General features: G+C 36.3%; 2 protein-coding genes across 3 annotated transcripts in view; both read left to right on the top strand.

Annotated features, from left to right (window-relative positions):
* Nucleotides 1-9,118: 9,118 nt before the first annotated feature.
* Nucleotides 9,119-22,372, top strand: part of T48 (FU domain-containing protein T48) — a 29,063-nt gene continuing 15,809 nt past the window's right edge. The window contains exons 1-3 of one of the 2 annotated variants that reach the window (XM_074089257.1): nucleotides 9,119-9,419; nucleotides 16,393-16,478; nucleotides 19,224-19,350. In XM_074089257.1, the coding sequence (XP_073945358.1) occupies nucleotides 19,248-19,350 (103 nt within the window). In that variant the 5' untranslated portion in view covers nucleotides 9,119-9,419; nucleotides 16,393-16,478; nucleotides 19,224-19,247. The remainder of the gene's footprint in view (nucleotides 9,420-16,392; nucleotides 16,479-19,223; nucleotides 19,351-22,372) is intronic. The other variant, XM_074089256.1, reaches the window with a different exon arrangement.
* On the top strand, nucleotides 10,658-12,563 carry LOC141429074 (dynein intermediate chain 3, ciliary-like). The gene has a single exon (XM_074089255.1). It carries the CDS (start codon nucleotides 10,743-10,745, stop codon nucleotides 12,495-12,497), a length of 1,755 nt encoding a protein of 584 aa, XP_073945356.1. The 5' UTR covers nucleotides 10,658-10,742; the 3' UTR covers nucleotides 12,498-12,563.

The following is a 22,372-nucleotide window of genomic DNA, read 5'->3' as shown; positions in this document are numbered from 1 at the left end:
CCTTTTTGCGAGTTTGCGCAAGCGGGTGGCAGGCCAGCCCCAACAGCATCCTGCGCATGGTTAAAAGGACTTACAGAAGATTAAAACCAAAATCTCACGATTTTTATACGCATTGCACAACATACCTGAGAAAAACAATAGATTTTAAGACGGCAATATCGGCTTATTTCGCGTATGGCCCACGCCTGGCTCCGTTATGGAATATTATACCTAGTGCCATCCACGAAGATGCGTATTTTGACATTGTAATAAGAACTACGGCATACCTATAATGTGGGAAGACAGTAGTAATGCTTAGGGCGCCTTCGTGTTGCAAAAGAAATGCATCCGCATATTGGTAGGAATAAAACAGCAGCATACTCGTACATGCAAGCAATAGTTATTTGTTATGCAAGGCCGGAAAGTAACTATTTGGCACGAGTGCTTATATTGAATGCCGAGCAAGCGAAGAAATCTAGAATCCTGAGCGTAGTCGAGGGTTTCAAAGGCACGAGATGCTAAACAACTTTACAGCCGAGCGGAACACACAATTTTTCACCTCACGACAGCGAGAAAAATAGGTAGATGGAAGAAAATAAATTGAACACTCTTATAAATCAGTTTCAGGTTATGCTAGCTAGCTTAAGCCAGTGGCTTTTTTAAAGCGCAGAAGTCTCATCCCATGGAAATATCTCAAAATACATCCACGTTCTAGTCTCCATAAAAAGAGGGAATTTCGAAGTCCAAGTAAAAGTTCAGCTGTCTAGATCCAGGGTTTGGGTTTGACGTCGATAAGTAAGTTAGCCAGTACTTTTTACATTTAATTATGCAAGTAGCTAAACCTACTTAAAGTTAAAATAATAATTACTTACTAGAATTGGTAATATTGACAGTGTGAACTTTATTCCCTCCGGTAGGTGGGTTCTGAATTTGACCATAATTATCTATCTACCTATTTGTCGTTATTTTTTGTGAATAAAGACAAAAAATATATGTAAAAGAAAAAAAATGTAAATAAATGTTATATTTTTTTTGTTTTAATAAATAACAACAATAATAACAAGAACTACTATTACCTCCCAAGAGGACATGTATGACACACTTCAAATACCTACCAATTACCACCAAACAAACTACATATTGGTAAGCAATCGAATGTAAATAAATAAATATATAAATAAACTTGACCAGTGACGATTGACGGTACGTCAACAGATACGAGTAACTCTTGGTGTCATCGAGGTCAGTCTCTATCGTGTGTGAGGATTTTTGATTAGCAAAAGTTGATCTAAATGGCACCAAAAATCAAATGTAATCACTAAAGGATATTCACCTCCCTCGTAACTGATTACGGTAACTTCTTATTTATTTAGAATTATTAATGCAAATTCATGAAAAGAACAATGTGCGTACCAACGAAAAAACTCATCGTTTACTCTATTATAGTCAAAATTGATTTTAGAAAGTTTATTCAGTCAAATGTCATGAAAAATAAATATATTCACGATGACTATAACGAGGCTTACTTCACAATGAGCCTCTTTATGACGATCGCCGGCTGTCCGGTCGGCACGTTCCATTGTCCATTGTACTTGGCTGGCAAAGAATTCTTTCACATTTGTGCGAAGACCATCAATAAGATGATACAGATACCCATTGTCTCTGTTTTCTTTAGTATAAATTAACCAATGTCAATATTCAATTTTAAAAGCTACCTACTCGTATTGATCAGAATCACACACACCTGCTTACGACCGATGCGTTACCATAAGGTAAATTTCTTCTAGAAATAAGAAACGTACCTATATTGTTAAAACCGTTCTTGACACCTGTCCAAGTATTCAGTAGTCGACACCACTTAGGTTAACGATTAAGCACCAAAGTCATGTTTAATACTAGATCTAGTTACGTAATAATGTATTTAGTTTAATAAAAATATTAACGAGTTACTTTTTAAACTTTTAAAGTAAAAATTGACCCTTACCCTACCTACCTACCTACCTTTTTACTCAGTATGGTATAGTATAGTTATATAAATTTCTGCTTCAATTTACTGTCCAAAAATAAAAAGAATGGCAACAGCAAATAAGTAGGTATTGGCTTAATAAATTATTCTTACTTAATATTTCAAAATAATTCATTCAGTCATTTATTGATTATCAAACATAATAAAGTATATATAAAATGAAACGATAACAATTATGTAGATTAAAAAATGTCTAAGCTGTATTTCGCCTACCGACCCGGTGCATCGTGCTTAGCATGCTTGCGTCATTCCCTCGCTGCACGGCTATGGTATGCTCATGTCATGAGTGTCATGACCCTCTAATACTGCAGGGACATTAGGTACTACCTACCTTTAAAATTTGAAGTAGCCCTTATCTTTTAACACACATTTTAACTGTCCATTTTTTTGCGGTATTTAACTTTATTAATGTAGATGTAATCCTACTGTAGGTAAGTAATTAAATTACGCTTGTTATGTACTTATGTAAGTACATGAGGAAACTGGCCAAAAATAATGACGTGCATGTAAACATGCCCAACCAGTTTCCTTCGGGTTCCGCTTTTATTTTGAATGAAACCACTGAATTATGCTTGTTTATATTAAAACTTTTTCCTTAGTTACCCATGATAGTATAGAGTCCCAAAGAGAGCTAAGTCACCCGCGAGTCGCAAATAGTAGATTGTGCAACAAGAGCATAAAACGAGCCCGTTTACCTGAGATGTTCATCTCTTCTTCTTCTTCTTCAGCGCGTTTTCGCCCACCGTTGGGCATCCAACCTCCAACCCGCCTCTCCAACCTTTCTCCACCCAGATCGACTCTGTCTCAGATGTTCATACTTTGCTCATATAGCCACAGTGGATAGACACGTCGAGGGGAAAATGGGTTTAATGCTCGAGTTTTACACTGCTTTTCACTTCTATTGAGAGGTAATGAAATAGCAACAGTGGAAACAATTGTTCACTGACTTACTACTACTTACTTACTTCTTACTACTACTCGTAGGTACCTTTTATTTTTCATGCATTGCTATATAATTACTAATTATTAGTTTTACCCATTTATTTATTGTAATAGATTTGATTGATTTTTGTTTCATATAAAATAAAACTTTTTTGTTTGTGGCTGTTGACACCTGATTACAATACAATACAAAGACTCCTTATTGTACACCAGAAATAGTAAGCGATACAGAAAACAGATACACAGAGAGAAAATTACAAGGTAAGCAATAGGCGGCCTTATCGCAATACATCTCTCTTCCATATAGCGATCTCTTCCAGGCAACCCTTTTTACAGAAAGAAGAAAGGACTAGTATACATTTACCTTAGTCATAGACGAAGGTTTTACTTTATTAACTAGAGTAGGTATAAATAGTAGATTGTTCAACAAGGGAGGAAAAGAACCAATATCACACGAGATAACTTTACATATTTCAAGTGTTATATTGATGTTTTTCCCGAGTTGAACACTGCTTTTCATTTGAACTACAAGGAAAGTAAATAAAAATCGGTCAAGTGCGAGTGCGAGCGACTCGCGCACGAAGGTTTCCGCACCTCCGTACAATGTTTTGAAAACAAATAGTTCAGTAATAGTTTTTTGTAAAAAAATCTAATACATGTTTTTTTGCTGGCGGTACTTTTTGCCCCTGGTTACCAAAGTAGGTAGTCGTCAAGACGAATCAAATGAGACCAAAATCGATGCAGTCGTGTCGTTTTATTACAGAGTTCCTATGGCCAACATCTTATTTTATTTTTTATTTATACAATAAATAAAATAATAGTTCAAAATAAGAGTAGCATAGGAAGCGAACTTAAACCGAGCACGGTTTATCTGTCGAAATCTAACTTCATCATCAGATCAGCTCTACGTCATAATAATATTGCATTGTCATCGGATTTATACATGCATTCAAAATTTCAGCTCAATCGGTTGAAGATATCCACTTCAAATTAATATTAATTCCACCCGAACAAACATAACTAGTTACATTACATTACAAGTTAATAAAAACATATCACCAAAACGTAAGCACTAGGTGCAAGTATTTTGAATAAAAAACAATTTTTAATTCTCATCCTCTTTGGCTGTCGCCCTCTCGGAGGCTGAATAGCGCTTCAGACTCTTGCCATGCGCAGCAGCAGAAAAAAAAATTAGCTGTCAGTTTGGTTCATTCGCGGGAAATTCAGTGGACTTCGTATGTTGTGTAATTAAATAATAAGAAGCTCGACTAGTGTGAATAAATTTTAAACTGTATTAAACCTTGTAAATAGTGTTAAATACTTAGTATGATTTTTTTAGTGTAAACAACAATAGGTAAACATAGTGATTATACCTACGGTGTGGATTTGGCGAGCGCTTTATCAAAGTTGGTTTCATTGAGGTTTGTGGTTCATAAATTGCTTTATTAATTTTGCACAAAAACGAATAAACCACACAATCAGACAGTCACTATATTATATTATCGAAGCTTTTATAAAACATCATTAAAATCGCAAACTTAAAAGGTAAATATTCAACCGAAATAGCTAGTCGTTGCTAGGCGACTCGGTCGTCTTAGCAACGGCTAATAACGTCTAACAACAAAAAAACGCTGAAAAAAACACGTTTCTTGTATGAGGACCCCCTTTAATTTGTAAATTTACTTTAGTTTTAGTATTTGTTGTTATAGCGGCCACAGTAATACATAATCTGTGAAAATTTCAAGTGTCTAACTTTTACGGCTTAAGAGATAGAGCCCTGTGACAGACAGACAGACAGACAGACAGCGGAGTCTCAGTAATAGGGTCCCTTTGGCACCCTTTGGGTACAGAACCCTGAAAAAGCATAAGCATAGGTCGTAGGTCAATCAATTATTTAACAAAATTTTCAAAATCATTCAAAATTTTCAAAATAATGATTAGAGACAAACAGTGGATAATATAGGAATTTTAGTCTATTTATTTCTAAAATTAGTAAGTTATCATTATCATAGATAATTTATTGATCTTCAAAGTTTAGTCGATAAATGGGTGTCCCTACTTATTGCACATGGCGGTGTCACGCTGTCTCTTGGTAAGTACCTACCTACTTTAATTCGTTTTTGACATTTATTCGACATCTCTTACATAAAAAAATTGTCAGTGCTGAATTTTTTTTTGTCGAATACTTTGAAAATTACATTTTGATCTGTGTGAAAAAATTACATTAACAATGATCATACTTTTAAAAAGTTGCTGAGCAAAAGTAGCTCAGTTATGCGAGTAGAATCGAGCCTTGGGATCTAAAGCCCCATGTTCAGAGACTCCCCGTATATCTGGGATCCTGGAAAGGCCAAAACGATTTCGATGAAATGTTACGGGGAACAATCGATCTAGCTTGGTCTTAACACGTGTTTTCGAGTTTCAGCAAGAACTCGGTCGCCCGGGTACTTGTCACATAAATGCGTACTAATAAAGTGTAAATCCAGTTTTATTCACGATATGGACATCGAGCAAACCAAACAGCACTGAAACGTGACTAATCGGTTGTTTAAATTATGTGCAAATCGATGCGATAGATGTGTGATTCAATTAGTGATTAAATTAATTAAACGTTCATTATTGCGTATGTCCACAGCGTCATTTACAAATGAAATGTTATGTAAAATTACATTATTTTACAGATTCTGTATTATATTAGCATTTGTTTACACCTTTTGTCGAAACTTTAAAAGTCACAGCACAAATTAATTAATCTGGGGGCACGGCAGTGCCACTGTCAGTCAAGTCGAGCACAAGGTAAAAACCGCCGTAACATCTTTTCTCGAACCATTTCGGCATAATTTCACGACTTTGTCTTGCAGCACTAGGCTACATAAGTGTATAGTGGAATAATTGGGTACCTTAAGTTTTCTGGGATGATCATATTATATTTTTTATCGATAGTAGATTTATAATGAAGCTCATTCCTGTAGATAGATATTTTTTTAACTTGCTGTTTTATTGTAAAAATAAATTGAAACTTTATTTCGGCAAACCACACGTTTTGTGGAATTAATAGGAAGTGAGCCTTGGTCTGTTTGATTTTAAAAAAAGAGGTCGTTTTGACAGCTGTCAGTTGTCAAATGTCGTACAAAGACACATACGTACACACACACACACACACCTACACACACGTTAGGTACCTACGTATGGCAAGTATGGCGACATTTGACAACTGACAGCTGTCAGTCCGACCTTTTTTTTTAAATCAAACAGACCAAGGCACAAACACAAAACCTAAACGTGTGTTTTGCCGAAATAAATTTTCAATTTATTTTTACAAAAAAAAACGGAAAGTGAAAAAAACTATCTACAGGACTATATTATAAGACTACATAGATAAAAAATATAATATGGACCATCCCAGAAAACTTAAGGTACCTACCCAATTAGGCTTTGTAATGGTCCATAAAAATAAAAAATCTAAATTAAAAGAAGAAAAAAATATTTCGTAGGTACTCAAAGCCGCCGCACTCCCCACCTACGAGTATATACGTTCCACTAAATTTCCATTATAGGTTTCCTCACTATGTTTCCCTTCACCGTGAAGCTCCTGGTAAATTGAGAGGAATGTAATTTCACAGATGGATTTCACTACTTTTTATGGGCAATCAAGACTTGGCACGTTTTTCCACCATGTTTTTGCTGGAATCACCTTTACTTGAAGATCAAGAAACAATGCCTAAATTTATTAAATTTTTGTCCTACATTAAGTAAAATTTTATTAAACTAGTTTGGTAATCTCGTACGGAACTCAAAGAGAAGATCGGTTTTCTTTTTCTTTCACATGAATCTTAAGGAAAACGAAGAAAACCGACAAGTCCGGAGTTTCAGACATTCTAGTTGTACGTAGTTAAATAGATCACAGGTCTAATTTGTAAAATACGAGTAGAGTAACGAGTAGTAGAGAACAAAGGTCAAGATAGCTGACTTTTTCGTGTCGCAGTAAGTGATATTCATAAACAGATATCATAATTCTCTGCAGCTCTGCTCTGGTGCTCTGTGACGCAAGGCCAGCCGGGTCAATTGGTAATCAACTCAAGGAACGATCTTTCCGACCGTTTAACGATAATGACCAATTAAGCCGGTTGATTCTTAACCACAATTAAACGCTTGCTTGCGTTTAGTCAACCCTTCACTGTTTGCTAATTGTCCGTAATTAAAATTGCACGCATATTGTCTCCTAAAGCAAAAATATATGAGTTATCGAGAATATTTCTTGCTATTGGAATGTATCAAACAAATCCGGTAAATGTTCCAAAGGATAGAATGCCTTCGATAAATACGAAGCCCGTCACAAAAGGTTTTTAGAGCGAGAACAGCTTGACAATATTGAATATGTGAAAGGAATAGAGCCAAATCAAAACAAAGACCTACTAAAGTCGCAAGTACAGTCAAGCTGAAAAGGAGTTCAACAATTTAATGTTTTGTTTAGCAAATAATACTAGGACAGTTTAACACGTTTCAAAATGTTTAAAGTAGAAAACACTTAAGCGTTTAGCTACTTTTGAGCTTGACTTCAGGTAATTAAAGTTCCGTCCTCTTATCTGCATATTTTGTAGCTCTCAAATAAATGCCTTGACCAATTTCGATATAAAAGATTAGAAATCAAATGAAGGTGAGGCTTTCTATGCCATTGTCACATCTTTGCCCCTTAAAATACTGGACCATGGGAACATTTTCGTAGTAAGTAAAATTTTAATTTAGTTTTTCATTAACATTTTAATTACTAATTCAACTTCTTTTCAACGTTATTTACGTCGTATTTTATCCACTATCATCATCGATTATCGATTTCAAACATCAAAGGTATTAAATATTGGCATTCGTTCCTTAACGCACTTGATTTCAAAAATAGGTAGGTACCCAGCAAAAATATCTGCCACAGCGGAGCGTGCAAAAATATCTGACACGTCCTTCCGGCCCTAGAAAATAGAGTCGTATTGTATGTCGTATGAGATATTTATGCACGCTTGTTGTGTCAGATATTGGTGCTGGTGACTGTACGTACTTATATGTATTCAAAATCACTGCCGTACTTCCAGTACACTAGTTGTTAAATTTCTTACAAAATATTGCTAATATCTCATGAGTATTTTGGGAATTACCTACTTATATATTTATAAATTTTTAAAATATTTATCTTGGAAAAGACCGCAAATTTACTCATAATGCGAAGTTAAGATACGTTTAAATATCGAAACAATAGGAAAGGTGCTTAAACTCGCAGGTAGATGAAATGAACAAGTACCTACCTAACCCGTGCTTTTGTTTGGCTGAGTGAAGGTACAGAACAGAACACTGTATAGGCCTAGCAATACCATTACTAACCAACAGATTGCAACAACATTGCATTATTTATTTCCAAAACATATTAATTCAAAGATCAGGATAGTCAGGTGGTTTTTCCTTACCTATGTACCCAGAGATTACGTTCTGTGGGTAACCTAGATAAGTCTGCATAATTAGTCAAGCATTATAATTACCACCATGTACTTACTTCAAGTGGACCTCACTCAGCCAGTGTTTTATTGCAATGTAAGTTACCCAGTTGACTCCGACGTGTCGTGACTACGCCATTACCACCTCTAACTTGCCCCACTTTGCCAAGCTTTTCCCTTTGCAAAACATTGACAATTGCTTTAGAATGTGTAGTTTTACTCGCTTAATGTGATGTGGGTAGGTACATTTATTTTGTGATTATGATGACAAAATAAAATAAACGTCGTGTTGATGGTGGCGGTGGCACCATTTTAATTTTATTGGTGCCCACTATTTGTCATTCCGTTACTATTTTCTAAAAACGCGGTTAAGTAGGTAGGTATCGTAGCTCGGTGTGATGTTGATACCTACTTGTTTATGATTAGTAAAGTATTATGTATTTTAATTTTACTCTGAACTTGCCAAACTAAATTAATTAAGTATAAACGCAGATTTAAGCTTAATAAGCAGTAATGTTAGCTTATTTTATATTTTTTATTGACATGCGGTTATTTACGAAACTGTATAACATTATGTATAGTCATATTATTGTTAATATCTCAACATTAACGCGCCACCGAATTAGGAAATCCACCTCAAGATTCCGCTGACGAGTCAATCAAGTCAAGACAGTGTGTTGATGTTTAGGAAGCGCAAACCCGAACCAGTCGTTCACAGCACCGGCTACTTCTTCGCTCTCTACCCGTCACGACTCGCGCGCGCGCGCAGCACTCGACACTCAACTCACGCAGTCATCGGGGAAACGCCTGCGCAGCGCACGTCACCACGCGCGCGCTGTTTAAACTTTCGCGTGGAAAATTCAAAACAAAAGTGCTGTGTCGTGATTAAGTTTTGTATGACACTCAATGGTGTAATATGGTGTTGTGAGACATGTGAAATTGCGTCGTGATTTACGGCCTACGCTGTTTACCTTTTTATGGTTAGGAACAAAGTAAGTTTTCGCTATTTTATGGGTTCGACGGCATTGCAGTTGTGCGATTAGTTGCATTGCGTATTGCATTGTTTACAGATAAAAAAAACCATAAGCCCACCTATAATGAAATCTTAATGTTATCGGCAACGTCCTGTATTCATTGAAAAGGCCGGAAACGCACTTGTGACTCTTCTAGTGTTGCAGGTGTTCATGGGCGACGGTAATAGTTTACCATCAGGCGATCCGTTTGCTTGTTTGGCCCCTAGACCATAAAAAAATGGCGTTTTTCATCCAGCGGGAGCTATGCAATTATCCGGGATAAAATTATCCTACATGTCTTTTAATCGTAAAGAGTTAACAAACACAGACAAATAATAAGACGGGCAGTTACTTTCGCATTTATTTAATTATTAGTGTAATTAAAAAAAACGTGTGTCATTGATGATTTATAATTAATTACTTACGTACTTACCCGTTACTAATTAATGTCTGGTCTAAAATCAAAACATTTTTACAAATCATTAGGTAAAATGAACCGTATCTATTCGAATAAGCTTTTTAGTAAGTGTTGAAATAGGTAGGAAAGGTTTCACTAATGTTGCCAACAGCGGTCATTTAGATCAAACCATATCCTTCTACCATAATATGTTCTGTGAGTAAACATTCATTTCATTTAATTTCAAAGTGGAGATCAGCACAAATGTCACATCTCAATCTCGCACCTTTGTGTGGTATGCCGACCTGCCTTATGTGTTCCCAATGCATATTAATGCCAACCGCAACATACCTACCTGTATTATGCGCTTGCGACATTTCCTGGTACGAAACAATGCCGCAACCGACACCAAAATTACTAGCATTTTAAAATCTTAGATGAATCCAGTCGTAAATGACCCATTCTCAGTTTTGAAACAAATTAATTAGACAACGTGAGACCCTCAGACAACAAGGTTATAAGGCATTAAATATGTACTTAATTAAGCAAAGTATTAGATAAACTGAAGCTGGTTTGTCCGAATGCTAGCTTACTTGGAACTTGTTCCTATTAACAGTGCATATTTTAGAGTCAAAATTTAATTAATATTAAGATCACCTTATTGACTTAGTACGCAATATATAAAATGCTCCCTCTAATTGTTATTAAATTGAATACCAGTTATTGTGATTAATTTATCATTAATGCAAGGACACATATGGCGACAATGACGCGATTGTGACGCCACTGCCTTAATTTCATTATTGAAACAAACCGTTTCATGACCTTGTTGATTTTATAATTGTTCTGACATTTGTATGTAATCGTTGATTACGTAGGCCTCGTAGCTAGGCTATATATTGATTATGCCGAACTATTCTCAGTCAACTTACTCTTACACTAAGAAAAGGAAAGATTTCGGTAAGCAACCACTATTCCAATTAGTACCAGGACAAGTGCTAGATTCAATAAACCCGGATAAAAGTCAACAAAATTTATATTGCCTCCGCAACCCCGTCCATCGTCAGGTGCAGGCAACCCTACCACAGGCGGAGCATGATGCAAACACCAAGCAAGTGATTTTACATGAGACAGGAATAAATCACACGGAAGGAGGATGGCCCCGTGAGATCCACACCGACAATGAGGATCATGTAGCACGACATCGGCGTCGCGTAATGCATGACGATGGTTACGTTCATGCAGTAATGTCCCTTTCACCGCAAATTCGCCACTATTTGGATCAAAACAACGCAATTAATATGTACGAAACATACTTTGCTGAAATGAACCAACAGTCGCCGGTAGAAACCTACAATATACGGGAAGAAAATGTCTTCAGAGATCCATTTAATCGACCAGTGTCGAGTATTGCTTGGACTAACGAAAAACAATCAAAGCTAGCCGTGTCTTATAGCTATAAAGAGTGGTCCCCAAAATCTACGCAAAAGGGATCTACAGCATGCTATCTATGGGATATCACAAGACAAACTAAACCTGAAAACGAGATAATACCCCATGTCCCCTGTGGCCAATTAGCGTGCTCGCCCTCTAATCCTGCGCTATTAATCGCAGGGCTCGACAACGGAACCGTAAACGTCTTCGACATTCGTAGTGGAACACAAGCCATTTCAAGTAGTTCTGTGTTTAACTCCCACTTTGAACCAATTTCCGCATTACTTTATGTACATTCAAGAACAAATACTGAATTCTTTACGGGATCTTCAGATGGTTGTTGTTACTGGTGGGATCTGAGAAACCTTTCTAAACCTTTGGATCAGCTTATTATGTCTGTGAATTTATCACCCGGACAACAACCAATGCTTAGTAACGCTGAAGGTGTCAGTTCTTTGGATTTTAACTCTGGACTTCCCACGAAATTTCTTTGTGGAACCGACACTGGTTTAGTAATTAATGTTAATCGCATGGGAAGGGAACATTCTGAAGTTATGGCATCACATTGGAAAGCTCATCCTGGTGCGGTCCGAGCGGTGCATCGAAGTCCATGCACACTGAGGATGTTCGTGACCTGCGGGGAGTATTCTGTTAATGTTTGGAGCGAAGAAGTCCGTACTGCTCCTATTATAATCACAAGACCTTATCGCCACCAAGTATCTGATGTTGCTTGGGCTCCTTTAAGATATTCATGCTACATGGTTGTTTGTCAAGGAGGATATTTGTATTACTGGGATTTTCTGCGCAAATATCGAGAGCCTGTATCTTTGTTAAAAGTATCCAATCAAGCATTAACAAAAGTAACCCCTCATGTGGACGGCCACTTAGTGGCTGTGGGAAGTACAAAAGGGTCTACTTATTTAATGCAGGTTTCAGAGAACATGGCTCTTCCAGGTAAAAACGATAAACAACTTATGAGTCAGACGTATGAGCGAGAATCCAGAAGGGAGCATTATTTGGATGCACGTTTACGGGAAATACATTTGAAACAAAGAATGCAAGAAGAACAACAAATACAAGAACCTTCGTCACCGAAATCATCTAATCTGGAAATAGTTGACGATGAAGAAATCGAAGCTGATGCTGAGCAGGAGTACTTCAGAATTGTAAATGAAGAAATGCTCAAAATGGAAGACTTGGCCCCAAGCACATTGTCATTGCTGTGATTTCTGTAATCACTAAGTACTGTTATTGATGTGAATTTAATAAAATCTATCTAGACATTTATCAAACATATTTTTCAATCAAAAATTCTTCTTTAAAGCCCAAACAACTAATCCAAACCATGTAACTCTACGTTTGCTAATTTGCAAACCGCAGCTGTGCAAAGTAATTGTTATACACATAGTTCATACACACAACCTTGGAAAATATGAGTATATCAACGATCAGAGTTTAAGTACCTACTCAATCAATAAAAAATTCTTACCTTTACATATCTTACTCCATCGGATGGCTTTGATTAGAGTGTAGCAACCTTTACTTACGAGTATACTATTACTTGTCTCTCGTATTGCCTATTCGCGTTACAGTGTCAGCGCTTCTATATACATTTAGGAATTTCGTTTATAATTTTCTCATTAACTTCTTCGTTACATTTTTGTTTTTATTATAATCTAATTAATATTTTAGACGTACTTGTCAAAATCTAGAAAAATCATCAATGATGAGTTCTGAGAAAATCTTTTTTTTATACCTGGTCGAAGAATAAAAAAAGCCAACAAGCGAGAAACGCCCTTAGAATTATTGATCCATTATGTAGAACCATAATGTCACTTCATAAACATAATAATATGTTCACTTAGTTTGCCATTAATAAGGTTAAATATACTTTCGTCCCGGATGTTTTGTGCGGTCGAAAAGCCCGCATGCTTCCCGGCAGATCCGGTCAGCCGTCCGGTGACGGGGCCCTTGACCGTCGATTTATCTTTAAAACGGCAAATATACATTGAACTCTAAAAGTTCATGTGGAAAATCATCAACAGCGAGGCATTTATAGAGTTGGAAGGGACGTGGGAGGTCTGAGTTGAATGGTAGCGTAAATTGCTCGTGCCCATGAGTTGCGTGAATAGTACGTCACAAACGCGTTGTCGGCAACTTTCACCGAGCCTTACCTACTCTATCCATCTCGCGCGCATCGGCCGTGTTTGCGGTAGCCCCGTTTCTATCCCCACTACACAGCCTGTTCCTGGTCTAAGTATATTGTGCGATACTTTACACTAGGCTAACATAAAGGGTATGTTGAAATCTTAGGGTTTCTTATTCTACACGTACCTATCTTATTCAGATCTTTATGAAAAGAACCGGTCACACTGGTTGAAGGTAATTTGGGATGTGATGTTTCAATCGATTATGTATAAACTAACTTCGCGTTATTCTCATATTGGATGAACTAGTCTCCAAAATGAACACGTTTTGTAGGTATTCCAATTCAAGAAACTAGTTTATTAAGCCATTTCAACTTGTAAATGCTCTCTACTTTACTTTACAGTTTATTCATCATATTAAGTAGGTTTACAAATAAATAAAGCGTAGCTCATTCTTAATGTGAAACTGCTGTCAATTCAGTTCATGCCTCGCTCTTCAAAAGATTACTTTCAAGGTTAAAATGCGTGCCTTTTGTATTGCAAAAGGTATTACCGACAATACCGACGCCAACGCCTAAAACTCTTAGGCACGACTTCTATTGTTAATGGAACAAAATATTTACGAGTGGCATATAAAGCGTTTAGGTGCCCTGTATCCTGGTCTACTGGTAGTCTCATTTTTCATTTCTAACTACGAATTCTGTTGTGTAACTACGGACCACAAAAAAGAATAATATGCATTCGTTCCGTGTACCGGTCATATTGTTTGAAATAAAGTGAACAAAAAATACATTGTTACTGCAATTGTAGTTAAAGTCGCGGTCACATCAAACTTTATAAAATTGCAGTCTCAAAATATAGGTACTTATTAAAAGTCACTCAGTTTAGATGCAAGTCATCTCCTGGATAACAAGACAATAAGCACATTTACGGCGAAGAGTATTAGGTACATATGAGTAATTCAAATGCGATAGCGGTGAACGCAGTTAGTTACCGAATGCCAATGTCATCTAATTTGCAAACCCGAAACCCGCTCCTACTGTTAGAGACAGACCTTGTAACCCACATCATCCGTAAACATCTAGAATCTACTAAAATCTCATAAAACAGGATACCGCATTCCAATATCCGTCAATTTTAATAGCTATAGGTGAATATGTTTTGTGATAAAACAAGCAAGATAAATTGATTCTACTCACCCACTTATAAGTGACCTTAACCTAACATTTAGGTACAGTTAAATAATAAAGAAGTACGGTCACGAGTAAAGTATCAATTTCGTCGTATCAGGTATTTAGGGATTAGGTTAAATATTAGGTATGTCTATCACCTAAAGCTAAAGTGTAATCATTTATTGGTTAGTTAGAGTATGACATAAAAAAGTAGATATCAAATTAAAGCGCCAATTTTTTCAAAGCTATCACATACACCGAAAAAATTAATTAGCAACAATTCCCTAGGTACATAAAATTTTAAATCTGTGATACTTGAGGTAAAAATGTGTAATTGAGATAACTCGACTAAATCATACTCATAGACCAATAAGAAAAATAAAACCTAGTTCTAAATCAACACAAAAAAACAACAGAACATTACAATTACGATTAGATTATTAGAAAAAAAACGGCCAAGAGCGTGTCCGACACGCCCAAAATGGGGTTCCGTAGCCATTACGAAACAATTAAGTAATATTTTTCGATAGATTTCGTATTTTATACGCAATCTTCCAAGTTTAGGTAAATTTTATACCTTAGGCTGCTATTTACTTTTAAACTACTAATAGTTTTCAAGTAAACTTATCCGTTATAGTTTTCCTTGTAAGTTTGATGTACTTACTATCATCCTGAATTTTTTCAAATTTTTCCACCCACCGGTTTAGATTTTGGACAGGGGGGACGCTCGATTTTAATGAAAATGTGCACTTTAAAGTTGAATATTTCGCAAACAAATCGATAAATTGTCTTAACCCCCAACCCCCTAATGGTTCTAAAAGACCTATCCAACGATACACTATAGGGTTGGATGAGAAAAAAAAATCACCCCCACTGTACGTGAAAGGTACCCTAAAAAAAATTTTTTTTGAATTTTTTATTGTGCCATTTTGTCGGCCTAGTTTTTTTTTTTTTTTTTTTTTTTATTCGATTGGATGGAAAACGAGCAAGTGGGTCTCCTAATGGTTAGAGATCACCACCGCCCATAAACATCTACAACACCAGGGGTATTGCAGATGCGTTGCCAACCTAGAGGCCGAAGATGGGATACCTCAAGTGCCAGTAATTTCACCGGCTGTCTTACTCTCCACGCCGAAACACAACAGTGCAAGCACTGCTGCTTCACGGCAGGATTAGCGAGCAAGATGGTGGTAGCAATCCGGGCGGACCTTGCACAAGGTCCTACCACCTGCAAAAGTTTTCATATATATCCGTATATTCGGTTGTATTTTTTTTAACATGTCTTTTCTTTCCCACGTTCATCAAGACAGAAAAATTTACTATATACATGTCTCTTTTACGACCACGGCTCGTAAATAATCAGCATATAATTTATGTAAGTATATGTGTTAAGCTCATGTACAGCTGCCAATTTTCTTTCATATATGGTTGACCTATTTCGTGGCGATTTTGGATTGGTGAGCACAAGTCTATTGACGAGACACCAATGCTAAATGATAGTTGGCGATGCGTCACATGGGTTTTCTAAAGATACCGGTTTTGCGCCAAGCGGTCGCAGCGGAAGACCAGCGTTGGCCTACCCGGCCAACACTATGCTGAGCTGGGACCGCTTCGCGAGTTCGCATATTGTTGTATTTTCGTTATTATTTTTGTGTGTTTAGCGAATAAATATTTTCTATTTCTATTTCTATTTCAACCGTTATAAAAGAATAGATACTTATAAAACTTTTTAACAAAAATAATTTAACCGCTGAAAAAACTGAAAAACAAAAAATAATACCTTTTGTTCGACCTTAATCTAGGTACCAGTTTGAAGTCGGTGCCTCAGCGCGAGCCAGGAGGAGTGGACCTATAGTCGTTTACCTGATGGGCTTCTATCACTCTTAAGGTATTAGTTATGCGTGGTCATACATAAAAAAATATATATATTATATACGCGTCGACTTGAGAACCTCCTCCGTTTTTTTCGTCGGTTAAAAACAAATTCATTATAAATTGAAAACTAGACATACCTATGTTGTGAAATATAAATGGGCCAGTTTCTTAATTGGAGGTTTAAATAACTTATTTACTAATATATATTAAGTAGGTATACTGTGTATAATATTGTTTGATAAAATTGACCTACAGTGATCTTACTTCTGTTATTAGTGTCGAGTTGCTGAATACCGATCCAAAAGATCAATGTCTTCACGGTTTGATTAAGCTTGTAGGAGCTTTCGCCATCTCATGGATTAGGCTTAGCGTTTTTTTCTCCGGCTTGCCAAAAGGTCTGCCTTAATTGAAATGTTGTTTGCATTTGTCAAGTCACTGTATTACCCGATGTGTTAGTACCTGGGCTTCCGAGCTTGGCTCGGGCTAAAACTCGATAATAAGCGTTTTCCCAGATATACGACCAAGCTAGATCGATTTGTCATCCCCGAAAACCCCCACATACCAAATATCATCGAAATTGTTGGAGCCGTTTCCGAGATTCTGATTATATGTGTTCGTAATATATATATATATTACGAACGAGAGTCTAAGAGAGAGAGAGAGAGTTTAATGAGTCGATGTTCGTAATTCTAGTACCGCCCGTGCGACATACAATGTTTTTCATCACATTTGCGAGTAAAATTGTATATTTGTAAAAGAAAAACTAATATTTTTTCAAAAATTGCCGATACCGCTGACTGCGCTCTTGGCAATCCGCAGCATGTGCATGGCGTGCGTGTGCAGCGCGCGCACGGAGCAGCAGCACACCATGCAGTAACAAATCAATTAATCAATTAAAATTAATGTACAAATTAAAATAAACAGTAATTAGACAACCTACTTACTACATAAATCTTGTCTTGTAAAGCTCTTTTCATTTACTTGACTAAGAAACTTACGGGATAAGTCAATAGGGAGGACTTAATTTTCTACGTTATTGTACGGGATTGATCAATGAGTAACAACACAAACTTTATCTCAGTGGATGAAGTCGCAGGCAAAAGCTAGTTTAAAATATATAATACATATTCTTAGTTTTTTTAATACATAATATGATCTTTGAGCTTGAGCAGGGGCTGTGCCTGGCCTGGCCCCAACCCCTTTTTCCAGGTACATAACCATCTTACATCACCAGCACTGATAGGGGTCTAATGATTTCCTAAAATATGTTTAGATCCTGGCGCTTCGTTGGCCACTGCCGCGGCTCGATCTCGCGTTGTTGTCGCAATTATATCTAGCACGCACACCTCGCCTCGCTCATCGTGATCTTAATTTTTCGAAACCTAAATTGACAGTAAAAGTGATCAACATCACCAATATCTCTTTGAAGAAGGAAATAATTATTTGGCCGCTTCCAGTGCTGCGATTATGTAAGATGGTAATGTCCGGGAATCGGGGTGCCACATTCTTTTTTTTTTACATAACGCTAACCATGATTGACCCCTATCTCACCTGATGTAAAGTGACGTTTACCTTTACTTGCCCGAATTTCATTTGCCCGAATTTCACTTGCCATACCAACGTTTGCCATAAAATATATAGAACCGGGCTGTTTTCAGGATTTTTTTAAATGTCATCATATAGAATGCAATAGGTTAGGTTAGGTTAGTTTAATATCAACTCTGAAGAAATTACTATTTCAGAAACAAATTACTTTATGGCAAATGAAAATTCTAGAAAACGATACATTCGGGCATATGAAATTCGGGCAAACGATAGAGAACCGTTAAGTTATGATGATTTTATGATCATTTAGTTTATTTTTGAAATTATTCACTGATTGCGCACTCATCATAACATTGGGGATTGTATTCCACGAGTGCATAACACAATTAAAGTTACCGTGTGCCCTGCTTATGACGATATTATCCCAACTCTAGAAAACACTTATCCTTCAGTCAATATTAAACCAAACTCTGAACGTGTCCGATGACCGAAATTGCCCCGATTTTATCCCCAAAAGTATAATATACTTACCTAATATATTTTTTTACAAACTGTTTTTAGGGCTGCATATTGTGCATATTGGTTCCTCGGTTAGTTTCAAAGATTACCCTATCAAAGTAGCTGTTATTCGCTGTCAAGAATTCGTTTATTGTTATCCCGTGAGAACTATACTAATTTCCAGGATAAAAGTAGTATTCTAAGCTGGATCTCAGGGTCTCAACTATGTGTCTTACATCAAATTTAATGTACTTAAATCGGTTAAGCGGTGCAAACGTGAAGACGTAACAGACAGACCGACTAGAGTTATTTTCTCAGATAGATTATATACTTACTTAAAAAATCAAAAAAAATCAAATCATTTATTCAGTAAATAGGCCGCAATGGGCACTTTTACACGTCAACTACCATTTCGGAAAGACTCATTGCCAAGAAGTATGCGCAAGAAACTTGCAGAAAGTCATTTTCATTAAATAATTACAATAAAATACTTAAAACTGATCGTGCAATAATAATAATAATAATACTGTCCCTTTTCTAAACTCTAACTTATTAGTCAGGACAGTAACGATAGGCTTTATGTATGGAACTAGCTGGTCATTGCATTGTAGTGATCGTGCAATATAGCCTTCCCTTTTCTTCTCTCTTGTAATTTATAAAATTGCAGTTCTAATGTTGGCGTATTCAGTATATTTAAAAGGTAATTTGTTTCCAGTGTCACAATGGACACGTCGGTGCGATGAGACGCGCGGCGCTGGCGCTGACGGTGACGCTGCTGGCGATGGCGAGCGCGGCGCACGCGCAGCTGCGACCGGCCGACGCGCCGCCCACCAACGACACACGTGAGTGAGTCCACTAGTGCTACTGCTAACCTCTAGGGCCCTGGTACTTACCAACTAAAAGGTGGAAGGTGAATAAATAGTAGATTGATAAACAAGGGTTGTAAGTGATCAATTACACCCAAGATATTTTAGGCGCACGAGCGAGCAAAGCGAGCGAGGGTGTTTATAGTTCGCGGGTGTAATTGATCATTTACACTCGAGTTGAACACTACTTTTCATCACAAAAGCGAGGAAATAAAGAAATACCGTTATAAATGCGTAATTTGTAACAGAGCGGAAGACAATTTATCGCGCCAAACCCTTTTTTATTAATGTTTAGTTTTATATAAATTAAAAATAATTAAAAAATATAGTAGAAACTTCTTTGTTTGTGGCTGTTTACACCTAATTGCCTTGGGCTTGGTCTTAGACGAAGATTTTACTTTATGCACTAGAGCACAAATAGTTATTTGTGCAACAAGACAGCAAAGTTGTTTTTTGTTGCGAGTGTTGATTTTGAATCCCGAGTAAGCGAAGGATTCTATAATTGAATCACGAGCATGAGCGAGTGATTCTAGGTTAGAATCCTGAGAGCAGCAAGGGATTCAAATACACGAGATGCAAAAAAAATTTGGTCTCGTGTGACACATACAATTTTTCACCTCAGCAGCGAGAACATAATTTAAATGTAACATAAGTATAAAACCACATATACCTACCTGTTTACAAAACAAACACATTTTTTTTAAATAGAGTCCGATTATTAGGAAACAAATATAATAATAACATTTAAAACCATAAAAAAAGTGTCCAGTAGATACAATACAAATCCCATACTCATAACATGCATTGCAACTTCTTGTACTAATGTCACACTTATTTTTTAATACTGCAAAAAGACTCATCTTGGGGTCATTAAAAAGGTTGAACAATAAACGTATATTTTATTATAAATGTTATTAAGCCTTTAAATATGAATTTTATTAAGATTTACAAATTAAATTATATATTACATAAACATAAATAGATTTGTTAAAAAATCATTCAATTTAACAAATATTTATTCCAACTGTAGAGGCAGTATACGGAATTCTTTTATTAAAAAAAACAATAGAAGCGGCTTTCGTGCAACGAGGTTGCATAGGTACTTTATTAAAAGCTCGGGAAAATTTACATTTTGAAAATATTTCGTAGTCATGTAATTTATTAGGTATCTATATATTTTTAATACCAAAAATTTAATTTAAGATTGTAATCAACACATTTGATCTTATCTCTCGTTATTTCGTGTTGAAGTGAAATAACAGATCAAAGTAAAGTTCAAATCCTCTGTGGTTAAAATATTTGGAATTCAGTGAGTAGACCCAACACTGTACAGCATTTAAAAAAAAAAAAAAAGGTTACTTTGTCTCACGGAGTGAGCAAAATGCGATTTTGCTCACTGACTTCTCATAGCAAAACCTGCCTGTTTGAGGTGCTGAGGTGAATAAGTCATTTTATGTCGCCTAGAGACAGCAAAAATACGAACTAAACGGGCATGAGAAGTGAAAAAGTGATTTTATGTCACCTACATTTGACATAGTTAAAGAGCATCAGAAGTGGTAAAAAACTGTTAAATTATTTCAGATATCAGAATTGTGTGACCGATATACCCATATATTTATTAAAATAAATAAAAACATATTTTTCCTGTTTCTTCGTCCTGCTCAAGCGCACTGTGACGCCGTCATTGCAACCCGCTCATAATACCAGAGTCTCACACCAAAGCCTTAAATGCTACACTTCAGAGCTGTATTATGCTATATTTTTCTATATAGAGATGTACAGAAAAATATCGTTGCAAGATTTAAAATTTTGTAATTCAGTTGTGATCCTCCGACCGGTCTCCCGTAAATGCGGTCATGCAATCTCGCGACTGTGTCGCATGCGGTCTCATGCATTATGTAGGTACTAGGGAGACATCCGCGATGCCACTTAAATAATAAAAAAGTGGTACTTTATACATTTTCAGCATTTGGCTTTATTTTATTTTTTTTGTTCTGTTCTAATTATAATTTTAGAATCATTCCAGCGCGCGCAACGGTCGCATAGGTACGTTAGGTATCAAGTAAATTAGAAGCAAAATTCTGATATACTCGTACTTACAGGATGTTTTTAAATGAATCTGGAATATTTCAGCTCATTGCTAGATTTTTTTGGATAGAGTCCTATTGTTAGTGATTTTTCAAGCCAGTAGTTTAGCTTGTGGAGAAGGGCTTTATATCTAACAAAGATTAGCACTTCAATATCTGACATTTTGCGAACGAATCCATAAATCGAAAAATGGTCTTAGCAAACTTATAATATTTTTAGGATATCAAATGCTGTCTCATTCAACTAGAGTCACCTTTTTCCAGTTTACATTTTTGATCTTTTAATTACTTTATTATTTGCAGTACGAATGTTTACCTTAACCCTTTTTAACTTTTTAGTAATTAGGTATGGTTCAAACGATAAAGCCCTTCAAATATACCTAGACTACTTAAGGGCACCTAAAATCTATTCATACCGCCCACATCCTTACCTTCCAGTAACAAATGAAACACAATTAACATAAAATTAAATTGTACTCAGTGTGACCCCATTTGGCATATGAACACTGTCAGGCCCCTCGACGGGCCATAACAAGGAAATGTCCCTACAGTGTCACGGCCCCTCATTTGGGGACAAGCTATTACTCAAACCATCCTCAACTTATTTAAAAGTAGGGAAATTGACGCTCATGGCCAATGATCGAAATAACTATTGCAATATGGGGTAAAACCTCAAGCAAGTTACGGTATAGTATAGTGAGTACGGATTAGATTAGGCCGTTGATTTATTATTTCTTTGCTATAAAGAAATAAATGCGGTATTTAACATTAACTACTTGCTCTAATAGAAAACGCAAATTGAAATTATTCCAGTCAATTATCTACTACTTCCGCATTTCCTGATCACATTTGACTTCAATTTGAATTTTAGAAATCCAAGCCTTTGATGTGTGTTCACGGCATAATGAGCT

The sequence above is a fragment of the Choristoneura fumiferana genome, chromosome 6 (genome assembly GCF_025370935.1).
Source record: "Choristoneura fumiferana chromosome 6, NRCan_CFum_1, whole genome shotgun sequence".
NCBI lineage: Eukaryota > Metazoa > Arthropoda > Insecta > Lepidoptera > Tortricidae > Choristoneura > Choristoneura fumiferana.
Note: the sequence above shows the minus strand (reverse complement) of the source record. Positions and strands in the feature narration are given on the sequence as shown.

Bases quoted from the DNA above. Each gene is read 5' to 3' on its own strand.
- LOC141429074 (XM_074089255.1), top strand. From the start codon at position 10,743: ATGCCGAACTATTCTCAGTCAACTTACTCTTACACTAAGAAAAGGAAA.